Raw genomic sequence first — 26,437 nt, forward strand, 5'->3', positions numbered from 1 at the left:
TCATAGCTCGAGTTCCACTTCCATATCGACGTCGTCGGGAAACCTAGGGACGATGGTATCAATCTCGACTCGTATCCTCTCAATCTCGGGAGAATCAGACACGGACACGTGTTTCTTTAAATCCAAGATATCTATAGTTAACGTGTGAACAATGTCAGAGTAAGAAGGGACTTGGATCATCTCAAGAATGTGAAAGACGTTGGATTTTATCTGCTCCCTATCGCCACCACCGATGAGCCACTCTCTATCAAACTCGAGGGTTTCACTAAAGACTCGAGTTTCTAAGTCGCAGAGGTCATCAAGAGCGTCGTCTGAATCTGAGTCCGGTTCGGGGGCTCGCCTGTAAACCAATACGAAGTCGAAGACGATGTTAGGGTTGTTTGTGAGGTTGTGTTGCGTGTCGGTGAAGACTGGGTTGAAGGAGATGAAGGAGTCGGGTTCATCGTCACAATACGCAAACCAGACCATGATACTGTTGTTGAATGAAAGATTGATTGATGTAAGAGTTTTAAACTATGAATCACGTGTTTAGTATTAGAGGTAGAGAGATATTTATAGGTTTTTCAGTTTCCTTTTCTTTTTTGTTAAGTTTATGCGTTTTCCTTTTTATCTTATTATATTTTTCCTTTTTCTCTTATTATATTTTTTCTTTTTTCATATGTTTCCCTTTTCAAGTTTTGAATTTCCTTTTTTTTCATTTTAAATATTAATTTATTTCTGCTTTTTATATAAGACTTTGTTTTTAGTGACTTCGTGACTATGTTTAGTACACATTTTCATAAAATTTCTATTACTTTTCGATATTAATGATAAACTATTTGCTTTGCTTTGTGTTTTGTAAACCTTTTTTTTTTTTGACTGAAAACCATCCCAAAGCCAATCTGAAATGCACAAAGCTCAACATAAATCAAATTATTCAAAGCCTAAACTGAATCCAAAGAATCCAAAACTGAGCCCATTCTTATTTTCTTACCATATTTAACAATGAGGTTCTAACTCAAGTAGTCCTAGTGGAAGTACTATAAGTCTACAAGCACTCCCTCTGGTTCTGCAGGTCCCACCGGGCCTAGTTTAAGTGGGAGCGAGAGCAGCGCCACAACAACAGTGGCAGAACTAGAGCTAGAGGGTGAGACTTCCAAAGAAGTCATGTCATTTATAATGAACCTTGAGAAGAAGTGCCCACCAAAGGAGGAATACAAGTCCTTCGAGAAACTAAAGGAAGAAAGGTTTCTTCTCTGGAGTTAAGGGAAAAATATCTGATGCCATGTCTTTCATTAGTTTAAGAATTCGAAGCAAATCATCAGAGGTAGCGTAACAAGAAAGAAAACCTCTCTTGAAACTCATATGGATCTATCTCCATGGAGAAGTACCATCAAGAGGTGGTGAAGGCTCTCTCCAAGAGTTAGAAACCATCCACAGTAAAATCATTAGTGCAACCCAAGGCAAGAAAGACGAGTCTGTGACAGTCACAGCTGAACAACGAACAGAGATTAAACAGACAATCACCAAACTAAATGGGAACAAGTCACAACCCAGTTCGTGGAGACTGAGGCTTCTTCAAATACTACAGTAGATATAGACAAAGTTAAGCTAACTTGAGCTCAATGGCATATCTACATTAATCAAAATAATTAAAAAAGAAACAAAAAAAAACGTTTATGTTATCATTGCTAGCTAGTAGTTAGAGATTTTTGTTGGTTGTGAATAAAACCAAGATAAGTATAGGCCAATCGCAGATCTATGGAAGCAATGATTTTGTAAAAGTAAAGATAGATTGTAACCGCCCTCTATGTAAACATTCATAAGTGAGTAGTGCTAAGCAAAAACATTTGAAAAAGCTTCATTAGAATAAGACGAGAAGAGCGTTGGACTTGATCTTGAAAAAGCCTCAACGAGTTTGGGTGATGTATACACTGCATAATTAATTAATCTTGAGATGGACTTGATCTTGGAATACTACCTCCAGATTCTTAGTCCCCAAAACAGGTTCCTCTAATCAATCAGGAAGTTCCTGTAACAAGAGAAGATCAAACATTAGACGTTCAACCCTCGTGGAACCTCAGAGTGCTCAGTGAGTATTAGTGATAATCATAACTTCGTGAAAAAACGTTATACAAACCTTATGGTTAGGCGATCCGTAGAACTTGACTTGTATAAGGCTGATGAGTGATGACATTGACAACTGATGATCAATTTTGCAATGATGTCATGTAAATGGACGTCATTAAGTAGTGATGTCAACTGCATGGACGTCATTAAGTAGTGATGTCAACTGATGCTCAGTTTTGTAATGATGTCATGTAAACAAACGTCACCAAGTAGGTGGTCCTTTGTAACTTTGTAAGAAAATATTAAACAAAACTTATGGTTAGGTGATGCTTAAAGCTTTGAATTGTAAAAGTCTTAATGACAATTCTACTGGTCATTTTTGTCACGTAAAATGGACGTCAGTGCCATGACGTATTTGCTGGTGTGGTGATATGTACAGACGAGTAAGTAGTTGTTAAATTGATGATTAGATAGTCAAAATAGTACAAACTCGTGGGTTTATTTTATTACAGAACTCAAATGTCTAAATGATTTTGAGTTGATGTTAATTTCCTTTTTGAAATGACTTTTATTGAAAATAGTAATTAATTAATGGTTGAAAAAGAGGACCACCTTTGATTTTGTCAAATTTATCCGCTATAGTTTTATGTGGTTGCAAATGGACTTTGAACATACAGGAAACAAGGTCAAAAGACTAATTAGATTATTGTTTTTCATTTTGAGAGATTATAAATGGACTATCCTATCATCTAGTTGGTGGATATAGTAAATGTATGTCTTTTTTGTTTCCGACACACAAGTGGGCTAAGTAACTACAAAGATGATTTGGCTACTATGTCTACACTTCATCCAAAAAGTTGATAGAAGATTTGTCTCTTATCTAATATTCAAAGGCGTGTGCACATGTCCAATAGGGGGGTTGCACATGCACTCATGATCTTTTCAAAAAAATAATACATTTCTTCACTAATTTTCACATGCATCTATTGCAATTTTTTAAGTTTATACTAATTGTACTATTTTGTGCACTAATTAAAAAGTAGGCAACACCTTGAGGCCAAAGTGTATCCATTGTCCATCCCTCTGACTAGGACACTTACAACCAAACGAATTTAGCCTCTTTATATATAGATGTATTTTTATCCTCTCTGTCTTGTCTACAGAGGAACTAAAGTGAATTGAGTCAGAAAAAAGAAAGAGGGTAACATGGATGCTTGTTTTCTTACCTCAAGATCAATCTCTGGTGTTAAAGATATTGTCCCGTTCACCAAAGCCAGAATCTATTCTTGCCTCAAGAGAAGCTCCGGCAAGTTCCTCACCAGGAAGGTTGCTGCTCCCATCTCTGTAAAATGTAAGTAAGATCTAAGTTTGTGAACTTTCTTGCCTTAGAAGTTAAAAGATTTCAAGGCTGATGAGAGTCTTTTTCTTGAATAGGTTCTGTTTCGGATTCATGGAAGCCATTGGAGAGTGATACTGATCTCATCAAGGATTGTGTCAACAAATCTAAAGCAGATGCTGACTGGAAAGAGTTCAGAGCGAGGCTCGTGGCTGGGGAGCAAGCTGCAACCTCCGACATGGTGGTGGACTGTTCATCATCAACGTCCTCACGGATCACTCTTGGAGACAAATGGGCACACAAGATCAGCGAGCCAGAGCCAGGATGTCTCCTAGTTGCAACTGAGAAGCTAGACGGAGTCCATATCTATGAAAAGACTGTGGTTCTTATCCTCTCTGTTGGACCCTCAGATACTATAGGAGTCATCCTCAACCGTCCATCGCTGATGTCAATCAAAGAGACAAAGTCAACTGTCTTAGACAAGGCGGGAACGTTTTCAGACAAGAGACTCTTCTTTGGTGGACCTTTGGAAGAAAGGTTGTTCTTGGTGAGTCCAAGAAACGGCGAAGACAACGAGGTTGAGAAGAGTGGGGTGTTCAGACAAGTCATGAAAGGATTGTACTATGGGACGAGGGAGAGTGTAGGATTGGCTGCAGAGATGGTGAAGAGAAAGTTGGTGGGAAGAAGTGAGGTAAGGATCTTTAATGGGTACTGTAGTTGGGAAAAAGAGCAGTTGAAAGCAGATGTGTTGAGAGGGTATTGGACAGTGGCTGCATGTAGCTCAAGTGTTGTTGAGCTTGGTTCAGCTGTTCAAAGTCATGGTCTTTGGGATGAGGTTGTTGGGCTTATTGGCCCTCAAAGTGGCTCTGCTATCTAAAACTGTGTTTAATGTAATGAGTTTCTAACTAGTAGTTTATGTCAGTGAGTCATGACTATATTGTGTATGTTTTATTAGGGTATGTATTGAGGATTCATCACTAATTTATGAGGTGTTTTTGTAACATACTTCTGAACAACTTAGTAGAAAAAGAATTTCCACAGTAAGTTACTTTTGAATAACTTAATTGCAATAACTTTCGCCCTATATATTCTAACCTTGTTGTCATGTCATATTCCAAACCATCCAAGAATCTTAAAGGAGAATAAGAAGAACGAAACAAATATTAGAGAGATGGAACAAACATCAAAAGCATTAGTCTTCTTAGCAACAGTTTTATATGTTGCGGTTTTGGTCACTCCAGGAGCAGCTCACGATCAGCCACCTACTTTTCCTGTCGACATAAATAAATGTTGGTAATCTCTCTTTAACGTCAATGAATGTGTACTCCAACTCTTCCAATTTGTTTGTTAAGTGTTCTTGTCTTCCAACTAAAAACTAATTGACAATAAATGGATTAGTCCATTCCTCTTGTATAATATTCATGTCCTAGCGAAACATCTAATGTAGGAGCTTTTAGATCGGCTGAACCAATTTTGGGGTTAAGCCGGTTCAAGATCGATCAGATGTAAAACTATTTTATTGATTTTTTATCTAGTTTTTTTGAAATGATACAATTCATAGGACACGAGTTAGAAAGTAATTAAACATTTATATAGAAATAATTTAATATTGTTAAGTTTTTTATGTGAATCATTTTTTATATTTACTATTGATTTAAATTTTTTTATGAGTTTTCATTTTACTTGTCACCTATCTCGAAAGAATGTACAAAACCGAAGTATAAACCAACTTTCAACTTGGTGTATTTCAGAAATAAATTTACGGTCTAACTAAATTCAGAGTAATAAAGATTATATAATGATGTACCAGTGTTAACAAAAAACTAAATTCATGATATATCATTTTAAGTTTAGTATATATATGTAGATACTTGGATAACTTTTTCAAAAGGCACCAAAAGAGTACACAAGGAATAAAATGACCAAAAGATATTCCATTAAAGAGGTAAAAAAACCTTTCTACCATTACTTTTTAGATATATGAATCTAAATAATTATTTAAATAAAAATATATTTTGTTATTTTTGGGTAATACATTTTTCCATTCAAATTTTTTTTTGATTTTTTTTTTAATTTTCTTTTCAAAATTTTATTTTGAAATCTAAAAATTCTATTTGAAACTACTTTTAAATTTTGTGTTTTATATTTGGCTATTTTGGATATTAATTTATGTATATTTTTTAAATCCTAAACTCCAACTCCCAAAATCTCACCCCTCTAATCTAAATCACAAATCTAGATTAATTAACATTAGATATATAAGTGTATATTTATTTCTTAAGTGAAATATTTGAGTCATTTTAACCCCGTTATATATTTATGATATAACTATTTAGTGTCATCCTAGAATTTTTTTCTAGATATGTTTTTATTTTTTGACCAAAAAACCAAAATTTTCTAGCTAAACTGTTACCTATAAAATTAATAATATGATTTTAATTACACTGAAAGTTTAAACTTGTTTTTTTTTAACTTCTTATTTTCATACCAAACTGAATAAAATCTTACCAAACTAATTTATGATAGAGAATAAATTTTGCAAAATAGACCAGAAATACAAAATGATATTGTCTTCCAAACCACCTTATGAGGAAACATTACAAATCTTAACTAATGAAGTTATAATATTTTCAGTGTTCCACAATTTTTCAAATCAATCTTTTCCTTTTAATGCTTCTGACACATGTAAACCAAGTCGATAGTGTTTTTTTAGTCTCACTACTTCTGGGTCGAAGAACCTTGACTCCCTGCGTTGGAATTCATATCCAAAAGTAGTCATTTCTCAAAAGTTAGAATATTATTTATAAAATAATTAAAGCTTTAAGAGTATTTTATTCTGGAGAATTCACCGACCTGATTGTATTTTCTGTCTCTCGGATTAAAACTGAAATGATAGACAAAAAAAATGTAAGTGCTATAGTAGAAACTGAAATGATCACTCTCTCACTCCCTTAAATTGTTAAAGAACCAATGGTTTATTTTTTTGTAATGCTGGCAACAATTTGACCCAAAAAGATGTAAGTGCACTTCTAAATGAAAGAATCTATGAAATAAGAAATTAGGTGTCGATGATTTTAGAAATATAAAGACACCAAGAACGAAATGTGGAAAGTTTACGTGGAGTTTAGGACCAAACTGATGTCAGGTCCCGACATTTTTTGAGCCTTCTCTTCATCTAACTTATGGATATTTGCACACAACGTTAAAAGATTTTTGCCCCAAAAAAATTTCAGTGTATCGAGAAATTAATCAAAAAGCATTTACCAATGAAGCCAAATATTGCAACAACTGAATCATGAAAGACATGAATTTCCTTCAAATCTAAAACTTGCCTCAACATTGTGAAGCACAATGGTTTCATCTTCAAGCCTAACACCCAAGAGAAACAAAAGAAGATTAAATGAATTTTCCTACTTTTTGGGTTCGACTTTCAGTTACAATAAATAGTTACCGGATGCAGAATCAAAACCTATCTTTTATTAAACAGTTTATGCTTTTTAATCTTGCAAAAGTTAACAAAGAGATTTCACCTATCGAAATAGTCCAATTGAAGTGGTGGAGCAAAATCTTTGAGTCTTTTGTACCATTGCCATTGTATCCAAATTGAAACATCCAAGAAGATGAATTCATCTCTAAATTCCCATAGAAAAGAAAGCATACTCATGTTTAAAATCACAAAAAGCCACGAACTTTGAGAAGAAGAGAAACATGCTTACAACGACATGCCTTCAACTCTCACAAATGAATTTGGGAAGTTGCCATTATTAAAAGGTTCGTTTGAGATATAACATGAGTTATGAATCAGGAGGAAGAATTATATTTAGAGCAAATTAGACGGTGTATGTGTATATTAGACGAAGTTGCTAAAACTGAAACTAAAAATGCATTAAAGAGTACGTAGTGAAACTATTTAATAAAAAGAAATAGAGACGATCTCAAATAGAACTTGGATGGAACAAATGCCACACACTAATTTTTATCTTTTTTTTTCAATAATTGCCTTTAATTTATGTAAGTGTCCCTAATCAAACTTTTTTTTTTATAGATGACCCATGCTACATAATGTGTTGGATCCGCCCATGGTTTTAACATGTTGCAAAACGTATTCAAACATTGAAGCTAAATTGCGTTCACATTGGTCCAAATTTACCCAAACACAAGCGATCAACAATTTGTTGTGCCTTAGATAACGATGGAATCTCTTTATATTCATGTTCCAAAAGTATTTAATAAAATGGATTTCTTACCAAGTTCTTTGACATTTTGCCTTTTGGTCTAATGAAATATATAAAAATTACTCACAATATTTTATATCAAAACTGATGTTGGAAAACATTAAAATAAACTATTCTTTCGATGAAAACGGAGAAACGTTGTCGTTTTAATCATCTTCTTCAACGTTTCGAAACAAAAAAAAGCTCACTTGCAAATTCCAGAGAAAGAGAGAAAGCTCGAGACTTTCGCCGGCGCAGAACCTCGTCGGAGAGAATCGGTACGATCTTCATCTTTATCGATGTCTATTGTCTATTGATTGCTTTCCTTTCAATTACTTTTATCATTTGCGTCTCATCATCGTGTGACCTAGACGATCTTGTTCGATTCCTACGCTTAGCTGATTAGTGGGTTTTGATTTTTAAGGTTAACGGATGTATTGGGTTCTCGCCTATTGAACGTTTGAATCTGAAAAGAGTTTAGATTTAGCTTAAACGATGAAGAAAGGATCAAACTTTAGAGATCTTAACTTAACGTTTCTTAGAGCATAAAAATCGAATCTTTCTATTTAGGTTTTGCGTTATCAGATCTCAGATAGACATTGATTCAGTTCTGTGTATTGTTTATGCACACTTTCAGTACCATGTGAGTTCCATGAAGGTGGGAGTTAGTAGAATCTGTTTTGGCTTGTTCTGTTGAAGAAGACATTCAATGTTATCCATCCCTGATGCTAGAATGTGGAACCTAGCTTCCAGCTATCTCACCGGACCGAAACACGAAACAAGAAGACCAGTACATACTCATGTGGAATGTTCAGATGATGATGAGTCGTCTGTAGGCAGCAAAGATGAAGGTCTGGAGTGTCCCATTTGCTGGGAGTCATTCAACATTGTCGAAAACGTTCCCTACGTGCTATGGTGCGGCCATACGATGTGCAAGAACTGCATCTTGGGACTTCAATGGGCTATTGTGAAGCTACCCACGCACCCGGTTCAGCTCCCTCTCTTCATCTCATGCCCCTGGTGCAACAAACTCTCCTTCCGTCTTGTCTTCAAAGGAGCTCTTAGATTCCCTCACAAGAACTACTTTGTGCTTTGGATGGTCGAGAGGATGAATGGCGAGAGACGCAATTCTCCAGGGAGAGATCAAACAGATGGTAACAATGATTGTACAAGGGAGGCTCCTCCTCCGTGTCTCCACCACCGTCATCTTCGTACTCAGTCTGTTCCGAGGGATGACATACAGACTTCACTGAGGAAGTCTTTGGTTTTCTTTGTTCAGTTGACAGCAAAGTTCCCATTGGTTGTCATGTTCCTGCTGATTATACTCTACGCAATACCGACCTGTGCAGCTATTTTGGTGATGTACATTCTAGTCACTCTCTTGCTGGCTCTTCCGTCGTTTCTCATCCTCTACTTCGCTTATCCTTGTCTTGACTGGCTCGTCAGGGAGATTGTCACATAAACATTTCTTTCAACAAGTTACTCCTAAGACTGGTCCATCATCCATGTACGTATAATGATTAAGGAATCATCCTCTTTCTTTATCTATGTAGGAAGGTATAATAGTATTGTGATATTTGAGGATCCTGCCCTGTGATTGATTTGCTTGAGAATAAGATTTGTGTTGAAAAAAAAAACTTTTTTTTGTTTACTGTAATACTAATCTTGATTAGGTAAACCATAGAAGTATATTTCTATTGAACTGTCTGAAAAATTAGAGCTAATGTGAATGTCATAATTACACAACAATTTCCATTTAACGTTTCATTTTATATTTTAGGTTTTTTCTTTCGATTTCAGCTTCTGAATTTCGGTTAATTGAATCTTTTTTATGGTGTTAATGAATTTACTGAAGTGAAATAATGAACATAAAAACTTTGCTATTAGTCTTTGGGCTTCAACATCAGAAAATAATTAAATTCCAATTGAAATGTAAGCCTCTAGAATTTAGAAAAACTAAATTCTTCATCATCTTTTATATTTTGGTGAAAATAACGTGATGCAATCAACAACAACATCCATATTATAATTTTTGTATGTCTTGATCAAAATTAATGAAAATGTAGCATATGCTATCATTCAACATCATCAGCTGCTTCTTCTTCGTCTATTTCCTCTCCAGAGGCATCAACTATCTCTTCATCTGAAACAAGCCAATGAGAAACTAAGTACACACACACACATCAAACAAACCAAACCGCCAAGATTTAGTTCACAAAGAGAACAAGAACAGGCGAGAGAGCAATACCTTCTAAAACCTCTTCCATTGCATAGACATTATGTAAAGAGTCTAGCCTTTCCTCTACTTCTACACGAAGTTTCTCACCAAAATCTGCACTGCTACTATCTGGAAAAATAAGAGATATTATTCTATGCAACAAGAAGTTCCATCAAAATCTTACAAAAGGACACTTCAAACAATCATTACCACCAAAATAGTCAACCCTGGCAGCAATAGAACACTTGGCAGCTAGACAACGAGCCATACGTCCCTTGTTTCTAGCAGATGCTCGGCCAATGAATGAAGAGTGAACTATCAGACCGTGCTTTGGTGTCTTTCCACCTGTTCTCAACGCCCTGTAAATTTTATTCACAACATAGTTAATTAAAAAAAAACTGCAGTAAAACAGTAGAAAACAATAAGACATATGGTCTTTAAAAATGCACCTGCGAAGTGCCCTCTCTGCTCCAAGAATCTGGAGAGTTGAAGATGGGTGCTTTGCAAGATTCCTAAGACTTCCCGCGTGTGAAATCAACCTGGCTGCAACCGTCTCACCAATCAATGCAGCCAAGTTTGGAGCAACGTCCTTCACTTTAACAACAAGGTAGTCATACAGCTTCTTTCTGTAATCAGTTAGGTCTATAACTCCCTGAGCAAAGGTCTGGGCATGTAACAAATCTAGTGGTGATAAGTCAGGACCTTTAAGACACACAAACATTTTTTTCTTTCAGAACAAACATAACCATGTTTTATTTTATTGTAAATTTGTATAGATCTATTACCCATAGATGCTTGTCCAGCCTCAACAAGCTCTCTTGCTTTATCTTCATCACCAAGGACTTCAGTAAGTATTGTAACATGCTCTTCCGACAACTTTGACTTGTCCTCTATAATCTTTGAAGCTTGTGCATACATGTAATTGTCATAATTAACTATCTTGTCAAGCTCAGGGAAGTGCGGTGAGTACCATTCTCTGATCAAGATCATTATAATAAAACTACTTAGCTTAATCAAAATTTTCTAATCATAGAGAATAACAAGCAAGCAAACAATTAACAAAAACAAACCTGGTTCTCATAGCGTAGGAGTTGATATCTTTATCAAGCGTGTCAAGCAAGGAAATAGTTTGAATAACCATATGATCCTCTTTGTTCACATTGTACTTGACCTTTGCTCTACTGTAGCTAAGAGCTAATCCAACTTGAGGTTTCTCAAGACCACCAGGCTACATAGAAGAAGAACATGGTGTTTCACTAAGAAACATATGCAGAAAGAATGAAAAATAATCAATCAGATCATCACCTTGAAGTCATTGATGAAACTATCAAAGTGCTGACGAACACCTCTAAGAAGCTCTTGGACAAACTCATTGCTCTGACAAGGAATCTTAGTAGCCTCGGATATGCAAGAACCGAGTTTTGGGTCAGATACTCCTAAGCTAAACTTAGTCTCTTTGCCTTCTTCCGCTTTAGGGAGATTTAGTTCAAGAAAACTTCTAAGCTCCTCACTCATAAACCCTAAAGAGTAAAACGAAAGAGATGTAAGTTTCTGGTTTCTTGATTTACAAGCAATAAAAAGACGAGAATGGTTTACCTTCAGAGACGGCGTTGACTTGGTTTAGAGCATCTTGTGCAGTCTGCCAAGGGTGAAAAGCAGTTAGCTTGACGACCTGACCGAACCGAGCAAGGTCGGAAACTGAGCTTTGAACAGCCTCAACGTTCTGACCGATCTCATTGAGGCCATGCACGTCGAACAGGGCGTAGCCGGAGGATGATTCGTAGAGAACAAACATAGCCATTGGAATTGTAGAGAATGAGAAACTTAGACCTATACCCTCTTTGAAAAGAATCAAATATATACCCTAAACCTAAGCCGACTTTGGTCCAACATTAATTTCATGAGGCTGGCCCACTAACCTCAAAATTACACGGTTTAGTTCAGTTATTATAACCTTAACCAAAAACAAAAAAAGTAGAAAACGTAAAAAATGTATTTAAAAAAAAATCTAGAATAATGGCAAGAGTTCAGTTACTGTTATGCTTCACGTGTCTTCTAGCATCTGTGACACTTATGGAAGTTGTTTCAGCTCACCCAAAGATCAAACCATATCTACCTCAGATTGAAGATCAAAGACAGTGAACGATATAGAACCTTACACAGTTAAAGGTAGTGATGGTCTTTGTATCTGACCTCGAGAAAGAATGTCCCAAGACGAACAAGTTCAAAGCATTCTTTGACAAACTCAGAGCATACGCCAAAGAATGTTTTCCCAATAGGTAAAAAAAAAGACAAAAGAAAGATTATGATAAGGACATGAAGGCCAAAGCTGGGAGTCTCTTACACTCCATAGCTTCTTTAAGTGGATGAAGTATGTGGGGGGATAAGACTATGGGTGGCGGCAAGAAGGAAGAGAGTGAAGAGTCCATGAAGCTAACGGCAGAACAACAGAAAGAGATCAAAGAAGGGATTCTTAAGTGGGAGACAGTGATTGCAGGAATCACAAACACAATGGTAAAAGGCACAGCTACAAACGCTAGCTTCAGTAGTGGAGCCTCTTTCAAAGATAAGTTTTGTAATAGTGAAAATAGACTGTAACCGCTCTCTATGTAAACATTCAGAAGAGACTGAATCCTAAGCAAAGACATGTTGAAGAAAGCATTAGATGAGAAATTGAGAAGAGCGTTGAAAGAGCATGTAGTAAGTTATTTTTCATAAAGTTAGATCCTTGATTGCATTGCACTAACAAAATCTGATTGTGTTACTACAATATGAAACATAAAGGAAAGAGTTAAAGTTGCATTATGGTTCCTCTTTCACAGCAGCAAAATCAAGTCCAGTGATCTTCATTGGTCCAATGTTAACTGCAAGAATCACAACGGTCATTTAGATTGTGCTTATCAAGCAAAGCAAGAAAACCATAATGTAATGAGATGACACAAGAAAAGAATTGTTGGGTTTATACGTACTAACAGCATCAAGTCCAGCTAGTTTGGGCATAAACTGTCGGATATGGTCCTCTGCTGCTTGATCAGCCTTCAATGTCTCACACTCGAACGAAACAGATACTTTCTTCTTCCCATGCTTTTCTTCCACTAACCCAATCACATCTTCCTCCCAACTAAAAAGGTTTTATAATTCAACTCATTGGCATGTTGTCTCTGAAAAGCTATGACCTTCCCACTCTATATGTAGTAAAACAATCACTTATGTTCTGGCATATAAAAGATGCTAGACAAGGAGGACTTACCCATGAGCATGCTCAACATCATTGATTCGAGCAGCATCGTGGCCTTTGCATTCTACTACAACTGTTTGTTCCTTCTTTCTCTTTTTTTTTTTCAAGAAATGGCAGGACTCAGTGGGTTTTGAAGTGAAGAGTAAAGTTTGTTAGGAACTGAAGTGATAAAACTCATACATACATTGTAGTCTATGATGGTGAGCTTCATCAACCGATAATCCTCACCACGGCTGCACTCAGTCTCACAAGCCAATTCTTTGTAAAGACAAAAAAAAAAAGATAGTTCAATACTAAATCATATCCTTGTCTATGTTCCTAAACTAATAGACATACAAAGTTGTATACCTTGTTCAACCACTGTCCTAGTATCAAAAAGCTGTAACTAGTGCAAAATTAAGTCTTTAGTCTAATAAACTTTAGGAGGACCAAACAGATGTTACCAGTGCCATGGAGGCCATAGCAGATGGAGAGAGGCATGTGAATGAAATGGCCAGAGATGGAACCACATGGCAATAAAGCTATTGAAGCTACTCCTTCCTTCACTTCTCCTTCTTCCTTCTTCTCTACCTCTCCTTCTCTTTCCTCATCTGCAATCACAACGATCATGAAAACTAAAGAAACAACTGCGAGATGATGATAAAGTCAGAAACTTTACCCATTGTTGATTTAGAGAAACCGTTCTCTCTGATTCTACCCAATGTTCAAAATCTCCCCTTTTCTCTCTTTGTTCTGCTTTTGGGTGATTCCATACTCTAAAACGTCATCGTTTTGAGGGGGGTTCTCACGACGTCGTTTTGTCTATTCACAAAGCATGAACCTTTCTGTTCTGTATCTCCCCTCCCTCGTTGCCTGCACATTCCACAGCCTCAGAACAAGCTCCACTTAAGGTTTAGTGAATCCTTTCCGCCAAAGTTCTCAACTTTATGCTGAATTGGGAATCAATTTCTCAGCTTTTGTTCGCTATTCTTCGTCTGAGTTATGCTAAAAGAGCTTGTTCTCTCTGCTCATGTGTTGTAGATTGCTCTTGTTCACTGTGTCTCCCGACCAGGTTAAAGTCATGGGGGAGATGTCTTGTTAAGTCCTCTCTCCACCACTTCTACATCGAATCAACTGTATTGTGGATGTCATTCCGTTAAGAAGAGCAGTTGTCATTGGTCTTTGAGTCACTCTTTAGACTTTGCATTGACCATGAAGCTAAAACGAAGACGCCTAGTTTACGTTAGTGTAAAGATTGAGTCTTTATCTTTAGGAACAACGAGAATGTGTTTCAGTAAAGTGAGTAGTGAACCAGACAGAGTTGAAACTATGGCTTTGGAATGTGGATTGAAAGAAAGAGAGAACGAGATGAGTTTTCTAGATGGGGTAGAACTAGAGAAGCCTGAAGGGGTTAGGAAGAGTAGGATACATTATCTAGAGGAGAGGGACGGGTGAACAACGTGTACGAAGCTGAGAGAGTCTGGAGAGTTATGATTACTGATGGTCTAATAGGAACGGAGGTTACATATTCTCTTCTCGTTAGCATCTTTGTCCGGTGCGGGAGAAGCGAGCTGGCTCTCGATGCATACGACGAGATGATTCACAAGAACATATCTCCTAGAGGTATGCATGATGAGTCTAGTGTTAGATTCTGTGTGTGTGGAAAGATTTTAATGTTAATGTTTGTTTTGTTTACTTGAACAGAGAGTGGAGCCTGATGTGTCGCTTTACAATGCGGTTATACATGGGATGTGTTTAATACGTGAGTTTAAGTTTGCGAAGGAGCTGTATGTGGAAATGAGAGAGATGAGGTTGGAGCCGGATGGTAAGACTCGAGCTATGATGCTACAGAACTTGAAGAGACTGTGAAAGTTGAAGGTGGTGATGCTTTTGTCTACTCATATACTTGTTAATTTTGCTACCTTGATATGAAATGGAATAAAACAACTAATAAAAAAGTTCTAGCAGTTTTGGCAAAAAAAAAAAATAGAGAAGATAGCAGGATTGGATTGTGCACTTTTTCAGCTGTTAGTTTTTTTTTTTTGACATCAAATAATTATTCAAATACTCTAACCAGAGCTGGTTTGAAAACTGAACCGGAATAAAACAACTAATTTGTCAATTGTTAACCTTCTTAGTGCCAATTTGAGTAAAACAATGTACGATTGCTGAGGTTTTTCTCGTCTTTAGATTAGGACTCATGGAACGTTGCTGTACAAACCTATGTTTAGCAACTTGTAAATTTGTAATCTCGTGTAAAACCCATCCGGTTTGGTTCAACCGGTCAATAAAGATAAAATGCGTGCCGGGTTGTAACACATGACAACGACTGCACGACGTTTTCAAGCTATCTTCTCTGTCTTCTTTCTCAGTTCACGGGATCGATTTATAGTCAAACCCATAAAGTTAACACCTTTCAATCTAGCGAACTCCGCCGTCAACTCCATGGCCTCACGCCACCACCACGCCTGCTCACAAAGCCATAACCACCACAATCAAATCCCTCTAGTCCCCACGTCTCCACACTGCTGCACCCACTCCAACCACCCTTCGCCACCACCACCTGATACTCTTCTCCATCTCCTCGCTTCCTACCTCCAAACCCATCAACAAGAAACACACTTTCCTAACCAAACCTGCTCCTGCAACCAAAACAACGTTCCACGACAACAACACGACCAAGTCATCCTCTCCTGTCTCCTACGCAAAATCGATGCTCTCGAGTCATCTCTCAACAAGTTCGCACCTTTCCACGACCAACGCCGCGACCGACACTCCACAGTAAGAGACTCCGCGGCGAGAGTCATCCAAACCCACTTCCGCTCTTACCTTGTTCAGAGATCCATCTCCTTCAGATATCTCAAGGAGCTCGCAGTGATCAAATCCAGCTTCTTGTCTCTCAAGTCTTCGGTTTCGGGCAAACCCATTTTCCCTTACAAGGTTGTTTCTCGGAAAGCTACGGACTTGCTTCTTCAATTGGATTCGATTCAGGTATAATGTGAATAAAGTTTTGTCCTTTTTGGTTTTTGGAGATGTTTGATTTTAGTGTTCGTTTGGTTCTCTGTTAGGGTAGGGTTGATCCAATGATACGGAGTAGTAAGAGATCTTTGAGCAGAGATCTTGTGAGGTTTTTGCAGTACGTTGATGATTGTGTTGTTAGAAGGTATGCTGCTGATGTGAGCTTTGTGGGTAGCCACAGCAAAAGGCCTCAGGGTTTTGGTGTTGTTGAAGAGAGAAGAGTAGAGAAGTTGAGAAACCGAATGGGGAAAGTCTTTGTTACTTGTGATGAGGGTGAAGAGTTGGACTCCACTACTGATGACAGTGAAGAAGTCTCTATTGATAAGAGAAAGAGTGGTAGCTCTAAGTTTAGAACTGGGGCCAATGTAGTGAAGCCTACTGTTAGGAAGACCATGGTACTTGACAAGAACAGGACTGTGTATCAGGATGAGTCAGTTGATAGTAGCGAGGAAGAAACCCTTGTGGTAACCAGGGATAATGAAAGGAAGCACCATGGTTTGAAAACTAGGAAGATGGTTTTGGTGAAAGAAGGTGGAGGAAAGAGCCGTGTGGTGAAAACTGTGAGGTTTGATGAGGATGGGAATGTGTACAAGGTTTATGGAGATACGCCAGAGGCGAGCAGCATTAGCGAGGAGGGAGATGACTCAACAAGCGGATCAAATGATGGTAATGGAGACAAGAAAGGGAATGAAGTTGAGGAAATCAAGTATGTGCCTAAGGAAAAAGAGGGCTTTGAAGAAGAAGAAGAAGAAGAAGAAGAAGAAGAAGAAGAAGAAGAAGAAGAAGAAGAAGAAGAAGAAGAAGAAGAAGAAACTCAATCTGAAAAAGAAGTCTCTTCTTCAGAAGGCAGTGAAAGGGACGCAACGGGAAGTAATGAACACAAGAAGAGGCAGATCCAGGTTCAAAAAGGAAACTTAATGGTCTCTCCTCCATTGCCACTAAAAATGGAACCTTAACCAGTGAATCATGAAAGATCCAAGTCCTCTTCTTCTTTGGTTATGCATGGCTTTTAGTCTCTTCCCTGAACCCAAATAAGGTTAACTTTCTTTGTTGTAGAAACTGTAACATAAGCAGATGGTTCAAGATTAGGTTGCAACATCCTCTGGGAAGATCTGTGAGAGTTTTTTAAATTCTTGGTTTGCTGATTCTGTGTCTTTTTTTTAATTCTCCACGAAACTTTTGAGTTGAGCATTTTCTTCATAGATATTCTTTTGAGTGTTGGTTTCCTTAGTTGCCTGTGGAGATCAACTCAATAAGAAGTTCTGTTTCTTGCATTGTTCTTGAGTGTGTGTAATATATTATGCTTCTAAAATATAAGTTGTATCAATCGAACCATATAGTATCAGTAGTACCGTTATTGGATCTTGCCGACAATGTGATTAATGATTATAGTCTCTTGTGTGACATTTGTTTGCTAGCTTAATAGTATTAAACCCTGTTCAAAAACGTGGTCGCCTAAACGTTGTTCGAAAAAGTTGATCGTGGCGAATATGCCCAAATCGGTGTAGTTAGGCGTTGATCCGTGTAAGACCGTCTAATTCCTGCGTTGACCGCCTAAGTTTTTTTCTTCTTTCGTCCGTGTAAAGTTTGAAATACGGTTGATTATTTTTTACTTATTATTAACAGATTTTGTGTAATTATTCATTACTAAATAATTACAATTAGTTATTAAATCCAAAACAAACACATAATTACTGTATTTATGAAATTTTTTCCGTACCAAACACACCATAATCTAAATGTTCGACGAATCAAAAAGAAACGGTTTTAAATTATATATAAAAAATTATATAATTATGTCAAAAAACATGTGTCATCGTATTTAAAATTAGCAAAATATATTATAAATATATTAAATTATTTTACAAATTTAAATCTTTGAATACTCTCCAATTTTTTGGTAATTTGTTAGGTTCAGAATTACCGCTAGAATATCGTACTCGCTCAATTGTTTAATACAAGAACTATTTTCACTAAAGTGCACTAAACTAATGAGTATAGACAAAAGTAGTCCTTAAATTAACGATCAAGACGCTTTACAAGCGGACGAAGCACATTGCAAGTGGAATATATGTGTCTTGTCGCTTTCTCCAAGAAATATCTCTGATAAGCTCCAGTCCCACTGTAAAATAACGTGACCTTTCACTTCTCCCCAAATCCAATAACACAATGACACGTGTAGATACAAACCACGTGGCGTAGTCAATCTTCAGATCACTTATAACTGATCACTGAGTTGCCTCGTGAAACTGAAAAGCTTCAGAGAGAGATGGATACGATGCGAATCTCCGCCGGAGCTGAGAAGATTCCGGTGAAATGCAACTCCCTGTCGAGCCTCGTCACTCGTCGCTGGAGAACGAAGACGTTCCCGGCGAGGATCAGAACCTGGCGACTTTTATCGGTGAAATCTATCTCCACCAATCCCAAGACTCTAGTCACCGATTCCGAACAAGGTCCAGTCTCATTCAGATACTTGTAAGCATTAAATGATGATTATATAAAAAAAATAATAATATCTTTTTTGAATGAAAACAGTAGCCTCGAGCATCAAGCACCACTCTGAGTTCACGCCTCTCTTCTCTCCCGAGAAGTTCGAGCTGCCTAAGGCTTTCTTCGCCACTGCACAGAGCGTCAGAGACGCTCTGATCGTGAACTGGAACGCTACTTATGAGTATTACAACAGAGTGAATCCTAAACAGGCTTACTATCTGTCTATGGAGTTTCTGCAGGTTTGCTTTGCTTTAAAGGGCTGTTCGTTTGGTTGCCGCAGGTACCGGCGGCAGCGTCAGCGTCAACATTCTACGTCAACTCTTGTTCGTTTCGTTGACGCAAGAAGCTGCGTAACGCCGTGTCCGAACGCCGCGTCCTGCGACTGACGCCGATAAAACCTGCGGTCGCGACATAGTATGCGGTTGTGTCAGCGTCTGCGAAACGAACAATAACTGTTCTCATTGACGCTGCCGCCCGCTGACGCTGCCGTTGACGCCGAAACCTGCGGCAACCAAACGAACAGGGCTTTAAAGTCTCCTCCTTTTTCTTTTTTGTACTTTGGTTTATTATTATCTGATCATCTTGGTGGCCTTATTGTAGGGTAGAGCCTTGTCGAATGCAGTTGGTAACCTTGGTCTTACTGGTGCTTACGGTGATGCTTTGAAGAGTCTTGGCTTTGAATTAGAAAGTGTAGCTGGTCAGGTTAGTGGATTGATTCACAGAGACTTTTATCTTTACTAATGTGTGCTGAGTTGGTTAAGTTTCTTAGGAGCCAGATCCTGCACTTGGGAACGGTGGACTGGGGAGACTCGCCTCGTGCTTTTTGGACTCCCTAGCAACTTTGAATTATCCAGCTTGGGGTTATGGGCTTAGGTACAAGTACGGCTTGTTCAAACAGATTATCACAAAAGATGGACAGGAGGAAGCTGCAGAAGACTGGCTTGAGGTTTCCTTCTTCTTGCTATTCTAGTTTTTTTTACTCCATCAGTGACTTAAATGGTTTCTTTTTCAGCTAAGCAATCCATGGGAGATAGTCAGAAACGATGTCTCATATCCTATAAAGTTCTATGGGAAAGTGGTTTTTGGATCAGATGGTAAGAAACGGTGGATTGGTGGTGAAGACGTTGTTGCCGTTGCTTATGATGTTCCTATCCCTGGCTATAAAACCAAGACTACTATCAATCTACGTCTCTGGTCAACCAAAGCCCCTTCATCAGATTTTGATTTGTCTTCGTATAACTCTGGCAAGCACACTGAGGCAGCAGAAGCTCTATTCAACGCTGAAAAGGTCTCTATTCACTTTCTCTTTGTTTTACAATAGAACAAGTGTACATTACTGAAAAAAAAATAGTTGTTTGTCTTATTAGATTTGCTATGTGCTTTATCCTGGAGATGAGTCAGATGAAGGAAAGGCTCTTAGGCTGAAGCAACAGTACACTCTGTGCTCAGCCTCGCTTCAAGATATCGTAGCACGTTTTGAGACGAGGTCTGGAGGGAGTGTTAACTGGGAAGAGTTTCCAGAGAAGGTTGCGGTGCAGATGAATGACACTCACCCAACGCTGTGCATTCCTGAGCTTATGAGGATTCTAATGGATTTGAAAGGACTTAGCTGGGAGGACGCTTGGAGAATCACACAGAGGTACTTCTTGAAAATGACTGTATCTCTTATTCTTATTTGTTTTCCTTGTCTTAAAATAATGATAATCTAGGGCTGGGATTTTAAACCGAAACGAATAGAACTAAAGTTTTCGGTTAGGAGTTGGGTTCGATTCAGTAAGTTTCTTTAAAAAGTTTGGTTTTGGTTTTGGGTTCGGTTCGGTAATTGGTTACTTTTGTTTTCTTAAAAAAAAAAAAAAATAAATAACCAAACCATATAAAAACCGGAACCAAAATAACTGAACTAATGGACTGTAACTGAAATTAACCAAACTTATCCAAAATTTTAACAAATTTAAACCAAAATATAACCGAAATAAAAAATCTCGGTAGGATTTTCAAAAACAGAACAAACTGAATACCAAACCAAACTTTATTTTGGGTTAACTCGATAAAATTTATGTTGAACCGAACTATCCAAACCCGCAGGCCTAGTCTACAGTTTTGGAACCTGCAGCATGTTTCTAAATAGTTTAATAATATTTCTAGGACTGTGGCATACACAAACCATACAGTTCTGCCTGAGGCATTGGAGAAGTGGAGTTTAGAACTAATGGAGAAATTGCTCCCTCGTCATGTGGAGATCATTGAAAAGATTGATGAGGAGGTCCATCCCTGTACAGAACCATATGTCTCTTCTATTTTTTCCACATCTCTGGTCTAATTTGCACTTCCTGTATTGCAGCTTGTTAGCACCATTGTTTCTGAGTATGGCACTGAAAATCCTGACCTGCTCAAGGAGAAACTGAAGGCAATGAGGATATTAGAAAACGTCGAGTTGCCTTCTGCCTTTGCAGATGTGATTGTAAAGCCAGAGAGCAAACCAGCTATTGCAGAAAAGACCGTAGACCAGACCAAAGATTCTAAAGAAGATGCTCAAACTGTGGTGAAAAAGGAAGTAGAAGAGGAAGAAACTGCTGGCGTCGTAGCGGAAGTTATCCCAGAACCACCAAAGATGGTCCGTATGGCCAACCTTGCTGTTGTGGGTGGTCATGCTGTAAATGGGGTTGCAGAGATACACAGTGAAATAGTGAAAACCGATGTTTTTAATGATTTCGTTAAGGTAAAACATTCTAAACTAGTGAAGCATAAGTCTCTATAATCATATTCTCGTTACTGAATATTCTATATTTGTTGCAGTTGTGGCCGGATAAATTCCAGAATAAAACCAACGGAGTAACACCAAGGCGATGGATTCGTTTTTGTAACCCTTATCTCAGTGATATTATAACTAACTGGATAGGCACAGAAGACTGGGTCTTAAATACTGAAAAGCTTGCGGAACTAAGAAAGGTATGTGCTCTATTGGATTCAATGTTGCTTCACATGTGGTTGTCTTGTAAGTAAGACACCAGATAACTTTCGTTGGTCGTTCTCCAGTTTGCAGATGATGAAGATCTTCAATCCGAGTGGAGGGCAGCAAAGAAGAAGAACAAGTTGAAGGTTGTATCACTAATCAAGGAAAGAACTGGATATACTGTCAACCCGGATGCAATGTTCGACATTCAGGTCACTTTCCAGAGGATCTTGTTTACATTAGCTTTCTTATCATCTCGTTAAATAGTAAACTTATTGTTTTGTTTTTTGTATTGAAAACTATGTGCAGATCAAGCGTATCCACGAGTACAAGCGACAACTGCTTAACATCTTGGGAATAGTTTACCGTTACAAAAAGATGAAGGAGATGAGTGCTAGTGAGAGGAAGAAGGCATTCGTTCCAAGAGTTTGCATATTTGGGGGAAAAGCATTCGCCACATATGTGCAAGCTAAGAGGATTGTGAAATTCATCACAGATGTTGGGTCTACAATTAACCATGATCCGGAGATTGGTGACTTGCTTAAGGTACGGAGCCTATTATTATGTATACTTTACATGCTTGTATTAATCATCTTCTGAGCAGACAACCTGCATAATCCTCCCTTAAGTCTGGTATAAACGTCGTCTTGTGGACTACCTTGTAGGTTATCTTTGTTCCTGATTACAATGTCAGTGTTGCTGAATTGCTCATTCCAGCAAGCGAGCTTTCTCAGCACATCAGGTATCAACTTATTTGGCTAACTCATCTTCACAACTCCATGAGGCTAAAACACTGAAACTGAGATAACTGATAAAGTAGGAGCTGGTCTAGTTTATATATTTACCCTTTATCATGAGAAATTTGGCAATGAATATGTAATCAATGGTACTCTTGCTATTTTCTGAAGACTAAGAGTTATCTCTGCAGCACCGCTGGAATGGAAGCGAGTGGGACAAGCAACATGAAGTTTTCTATGAACGGTTGCATTTTGATTGGAACCTTGGATGGGGCGAATGTGGAGATCAGAGAAGAAGTTGGTGAAGAGAACTTCTTCCTCTTTGGTGCCAAAGCTGATGAGATTGTGAGTCTTAGGAAAGAGAGAGCGGAGGGAAAGGTATATGAAATAAAGATAAGCTTGATGTGCTCTTCAAGTCTTCTTCTCAGTGTCAAACAGAGGTTTATTGTGACCTGTTTTGTCTTCTGCATTCCAGTTTGTTCCAGATCCTAGTTTTGAAGAAGTCAAGCAATTCGTTAGAAGCGGTGTCTTTGGCTCAAACAACTATGATGAACTGATTGGCTCTTTGGAAGGAAACGAAGGCTTTGGAAGAGCTGATTACTTCCTTGTTGGCAAAGACTTCCCTAGTTACGTTGAATGCCAAGAAAAAGTTGACAAGGCATACCGTGACCAGAAAGTAAGTAGTGATGCTTTAGCTTATACGTTGACTCAATATGAAACTTCCTCAACATCTAACCTTGAAATTGCTATAAATGATTTACAGAGATGGACGAGGATGTCGATCTTGAACACAGCAGGTTCATCCAAGTTTAGCAGTGATAGGACGATCCATGAGTATGCCAAAGACATATGGAATATTAAGCAAGTTGAACTTCCATGAGCTTTGACTACTAGTCTACCTTAAGACCTCTTTTGAATGTTTTTTTTTCTATTTCCCATGTTTCCAGTGTATCCAAGTAAATAAGGAAATCATATGTAATGATATGCAACACAATGTTCCTTCACTTTAGTATCTTTTGAGTTAAATCAACTCCTCCTGAGAGACTTGATGCTTCTGGTGAGCCAGACGGTGAATTACTATCTTCAAATCTCCTTTTACTCTCTCAGATACCGCACCAATGGGTCGGTGAAGTGTTTGCTTGGTCATACCTAGAGCTTGATAACACCCATAACTCTTGCCACATGCTTGTGATTATAGCTGGAGTTACTCTGTTGTCTTCTCTGCATTTCATTTCTCAGAGGAGAAGGCAACGCTTAGGCAACAACAGTACTGCAAGTACTAGACTGTTCGAAACCTGAGTGAGGAAACACTTAAACCTTGTCTCGAGCTCAACACAATGTTCATTCACATTATCTCTACGTTCAAACAACTTTTCCTGAGAAAATGTTAAGACAAAACCGAACCGGTAAGTAAAGAAACCAGAAGCAAACCAATTTACCATACATTAAATGGTGCACACCGGAGGTGTTAATTTTCTCGGATGAGATCAAACAAGTTTAAAGAACGCAAATTTGGTAATTTTCTCGTTCTTAAAAGCACAGCCTAAACAGAAACTGGATCCATATTAAGAATCACCACTCACAGTAGGCTGTCAGCCTGTAACACAATATTCGTTGGAGGTAAGTTTTTAGCCTCACGATATTCTTTGAAGGTGACACAATAATGGGGAATGTAAAAAACGTGGATTGCCTTATTCGTTCAATTCCACAAAAAAAATTAACATTTGCCTTGAATGAAATAAAATAACCATTCCATAAATTTCAAAAAAAGTAAACAAAATTCAAAGGAAACTATTGCACTAAAATTTTGATAAGTAATGAATGTAATAGTTATATTATATTTTTCTTCATATTACGTTTATCCTATTCCATTTCTTTTTACCCCACTAATTCCCTTACAGGTTTACCATTTACCATTTTTTAAAAAGGTAACAAGAAAATAAATATATCTATTTCCATATTTGATAAGAAACGTACCCAGTATCTCATACTCAGCAAGGAAATAGTTAACAATATTCAGTATTGAATGCACAAATATGGTATCAAACGTCTTCCTCAATTTGATATTAATAGTTAATGCCCGGACTTGTTGACAAAATAAAAAAAAGTTAATGTCCGGACTCTAACATTCTGCAATCTTGCCAAAATCTATGCTAATTACCATATTTTATTCCCTAAAACGATCACATTAACGTTTCATATTCTTCTATAAATAATCATTCTTCATTCCGAGTATAATCGTAAAATAAGTCGAAGAAAACATACAAACAATTAAACATGAATCGATCAATGTCTTTTGTTATGATACTGGCGATTCTTGTCTCTGTGGCTGACGCTGCGTGGGAAGACGCTCACGCTACGTTTTACGGCGACATTAGCGGCAAAGAAACCATGCGTTAGTATCTTTATATTGTTATTGATTTATATACTATCTTTTTAATTTCAATATAATTGTCTAGTTAGTAATATGTAGACTATGAATTAATCTAGTAAATCATTGGCTTTTTTAGTGAAAAGTATCATCGTATCTAATATTTTTAATGTTTTGGCGTGACAGAAGGAGCATGTGGTTATGGAGATCTATTCCAAGAAGGTTATGGGTTAGAAACGGCGGCGCTAAGCACGGCGCTCTTCAACAACGGCCAAACATGCGGTGCTTGTTTCGAGCTAACGTGTGTAAATTCACAATGGTGTAAACAAAACGCCGGTACAATCAGAATCACAGCAACCAACTTCTGCCCACCCAACTACACCCCACCGGTTGATATCCACTGGTGCAACCCTCCTAACAAGCACTTCGATCTATCCATGAAGATGTTCACTTCCATCGCCGAGTACAAAAGTGGGATCGTTCCTGTGAAGTTCAGGAGAGTGAAGTGTCAGAAGAGAGGTGGTGTGAGGTTTGAGGTCAAGGGAAACCCTAATTTCATTATGGTTTTGGTGTATAACGTTGGAGGAGCTGGAGATGTTAACAGCCTGGCTATTAAGGGGCATAAGAGTAACTGGATCTCTATGCAGAGGAACTGGGGGCAGAATTGGAACACTGGTGTGGGTTTAGTCGGACAAAGACTCTCGTTTACAGTGAAGACCAGTGATGGTAGGAGCTTGACGTTCTATGATGTTGCGTCGGAGTCTTGGGGGTTCGGTCAAACTTTTGAAGCGAAATCAAACTTTTATTAGATTACCTTAACTTTCTTTTTCAGATTATGTTAGTTTCTTGAGTTTTTGTTAGAAGCTACTATTTCATAGTACTACTATAATAAAATCATTAGTTTCATAAGATATTGTTTTTATTGATGAATGAATTATTGTCCTAGCAATGAAACATATTACGGGGGGTTTATTGGAGTTGGGGTTTGAGAAGGTTTTGAGGATTTTAAAATGTAGTGGAATTTTGAGAGTTTTGTTGAATTCCAGAATTTTGATAGAGATTTAAAAGGGGAATTTGGTAGGATTTGGTAAGATCTTTTTTAAATATTTTAATAATAATTTTCACTATTAAACTACAAAAATACGTAATCGGTTGTTAGGTTTATATTAAATACATATATAATAGGGATATACCAATAAAACTACTTATATGATATAGATATATGTTCCAAGCTATTAATTCTTCTAAACAAGTGAATAGACTTGAAGAAATCCCGACGTCACTAACATAGTTGTTGTTGTGGCTTTGACTTCGGGAATTTTTTGTTTGTTTCAGTAACCAAATAGAGAGATCTTAAACATAGAGATATTGTAGTGAGTTGAAAAATAATGTGAAAGAGTTAAAAGGATATACAACAACAAAAAAAAAGCTTGAAAATCCTCATAAAGTGTCAAGAGAGGGAATCAAAACAAAAAGAGACAAAAGACTCATTCTTTCTCTGTGCCATTGTACATCAGACTTGATACCAGTTATACAAATATGGCGTTGTTACAACTCCAAACATGTTTGGCGGATGGTCTCTCTTGTATAGTCCCATAAGTTCATGGCTAGTTTTGAGAGTTCTCCAAGCTCTAATGGGATAACACCACTTAAACCATTGCTAGACAGATCTAAAACCATACATATAATCAACTATTCCTCTACTGAACTCAGATTCTTCAGTGTAAAAAATCATACCTTTGATTTGCTACAAACTGGATTTCTGCAAATAGGTTTAAGAAGGTGACAGGTGCACATCATCATCTTCTTGCTGAAACTTCCATTGTTAGTTCAT

The 26,437-nt window shown here is 37.6% G+C and overlaps 8 protein-coding genes and 1 pseudogene across 11 annotated transcripts; 6 read left to right on the plus strand and 3 right to left on the minus strand.

Moving 5' to 3' along the window:
* Positions 1-468, minus strand: LOC103854147. The gene has a single exon (XM_009131058.3). It carries the CDS (start codon positions 466-468, stop codon positions 1-3), a length of 468 nt encoding a protein of 155 aa, XP_009129306.1.
* Positions 469-2,538: 2,070 nt separating this feature from the next.
* On the plus strand, positions 2,539-4,429 carry LOC103854146 (UPF0301 protein Plut_0637). The gene is made up of 2 exons (XM_009131057.2): positions 2,539-3,400; positions 3,484-4,429. The coding sequence occupies exons 1-2, from the start codon at positions 3,256-3,258 to the stop codon at positions 4,260-4,262; spliced, it is 924 nt and encodes a 307-aa protein (XP_009129305.1). The 5' UTR covers positions 2,539-3,255; the 3' UTR covers positions 4,263-4,429.
* Positions 4,430-7,626: 3,197 nt separating this feature from the next.
* LOC103854144 lies at positions 7,627-9,296 on the plus strand. The gene is made up of 2 exons (XM_009131056.3): positions 7,627-7,877; positions 8,237-9,296. Exon 2 carries the CDS (start codon positions 8,309-8,311, stop codon positions 9,059-9,061), a length of 753 nt encoding a protein of 250 aa, XP_009129304.1. The 5' UTR covers positions 7,627-7,877; positions 8,237-8,308; the 3' UTR covers positions 9,062-9,296.
* On the minus strand, positions 8,970-11,673 carry LOC103854143 (nucleolar protein 56). Its single transcript, XM_009131055.3, has 8 exons — positions 11,414-11,673; positions 11,123-11,337; positions 10,888-11,045; positions 10,603-10,793; positions 10,267-10,519; positions 10,028-10,176; positions 9,848-9,946; positions 8,970-9,742 (listed from the first exon to the last, which is right to left on the minus strand). The coding sequence occupies exons 1-8, from the start codon at positions 11,616-11,618 to the stop codon at positions 9,675-9,677; spliced, it is 1,338 nt and encodes a 445-aa protein (XP_009129303.1). The 5' UTR covers positions 11,619-11,673; the 3' UTR covers positions 8,970-9,674.
* Positions 11,674-11,833: 160 nt separating this feature from the next.
* Positions 11,834-12,456, plus strand: LOC108870799 (annotated as a pseudogene).
* Positions 12,457-12,496: 40 nt separating this feature from the next.
* On the minus strand, positions 12,497-15,166 carry LOC103854142. Of its 2 annotated transcripts, none has more exons than XM_009131054.3 (6): positions 13,714-15,166; positions 13,499-13,645; positions 13,240-13,313; positions 13,068-13,147; positions 12,791-12,938; positions 12,497-12,681 (listed from the first exon to the last, which is right to left on the minus strand). In XM_009131054.3, exons 1-6 carry the CDS (start codon positions 13,715-13,717, stop codon positions 12,664-12,666), a joined length of 471 nt encoding a protein of 156 aa, XP_009129302.1. In that variant the 5' UTR covers positions 13,718-15,166; the 3' UTR covers positions 12,497-12,663. The 2 variants fall into 2 exon arrangements, with proteins under 2 accessions (XP_009129302.1, XP_009129301.1); XM_009131053.3 differs by having other exon boundaries at positions 12,498-12,681; positions 12,787-12,938.
* Positions 15,167-15,404: 238 nt separating this feature from the next.
* Positions 15,405-17,418, plus strand: LOC103854137 (BAG family molecular chaperone regulator 8, chloroplastic). Of its 2 annotated transcripts, XM_033284851.1 has the most exons (3): positions 15,405-16,025; positions 16,103-16,786; positions 16,847-17,418. In XM_033284851.1, exons 1-3 carry the CDS (start codon positions 15,480-15,482, stop codon positions 17,006-17,008), a joined length of 1,392 nt encoding a protein of 463 aa, XP_033140742.1. In that variant the 5' UTR covers positions 15,405-15,479; the 3' UTR covers positions 17,009-17,418. The 2 variants fall into 2 exon arrangements, with proteins under 2 accessions (XP_033140742.1, XP_009129296.2); XM_009131048.3 differs by having other exon boundaries at positions 16,103-17,418.
* Positions 17,419-17,972: 554 nt separating this feature from the next.
* LOC103854138 (alpha-glucan phosphorylase 1) lies at positions 17,973-23,276 on the plus strand. Of its 2 annotated transcripts, none has more exons than XM_009131049.3 (15): positions 17,973-18,505; positions 18,588-18,781; positions 19,143-19,244; positions 19,312-19,488; positions 19,555-19,830; positions 19,910-20,181; positions 20,688-20,805; positions 20,884-21,261; positions 21,339-21,491; positions 21,579-21,707; positions 21,805-22,041; positions 22,161-22,237; positions 22,424-22,610; positions 22,708-22,908; positions 22,996-23,276. In XM_009131049.3, the coding sequence occupies exons 1-15, from the start codon at positions 18,322-18,324 to the stop codon at positions 23,110-23,112; spliced, it is 2,802 nt and encodes a 933-aa protein (XP_009129297.2). In that variant the 5' UTR covers positions 17,973-18,321; the 3' UTR covers positions 23,113-23,276. The 2 variants fall into 2 exon arrangements, with proteins under 2 accessions (XP_009129297.2, XP_009129298.2); XM_009131050.3 differs by having other exon boundaries at positions 18,591-18,781.
* A 1,233-nt stretch (positions 23,277-24,509) lies between these two features.
* Positions 24,510-25,412, plus strand: LOC103854139 (expansin-A23-like). The gene is made up of 2 exons (NM_001319320.1): positions 24,510-24,627; positions 24,790-25,412. Exons 1-2 carry the CDS (start codon positions 24,510-24,512, stop codon positions 25,410-25,412), a joined length of 741 nt encoding a protein of 246 aa, NP_001306249.1.
* Positions 25,413-26,437: the final 1,025 nt, after the last annotated feature.

Source organism: Brassica rapa, chromosome A02 (genome assembly GCF_000309985.2).
Source record: "Brassica rapa cultivar Chiifu-401-42 chromosome A02, CAAS_Brap_v3.01, whole genome shotgun sequence".
In the NCBI taxonomy this organism is placed as follows: Eukaryota; Viridiplantae; Streptophyta; class Magnoliopsida; order Brassicales; family Brassicaceae; genus Brassica; species Brassica rapa.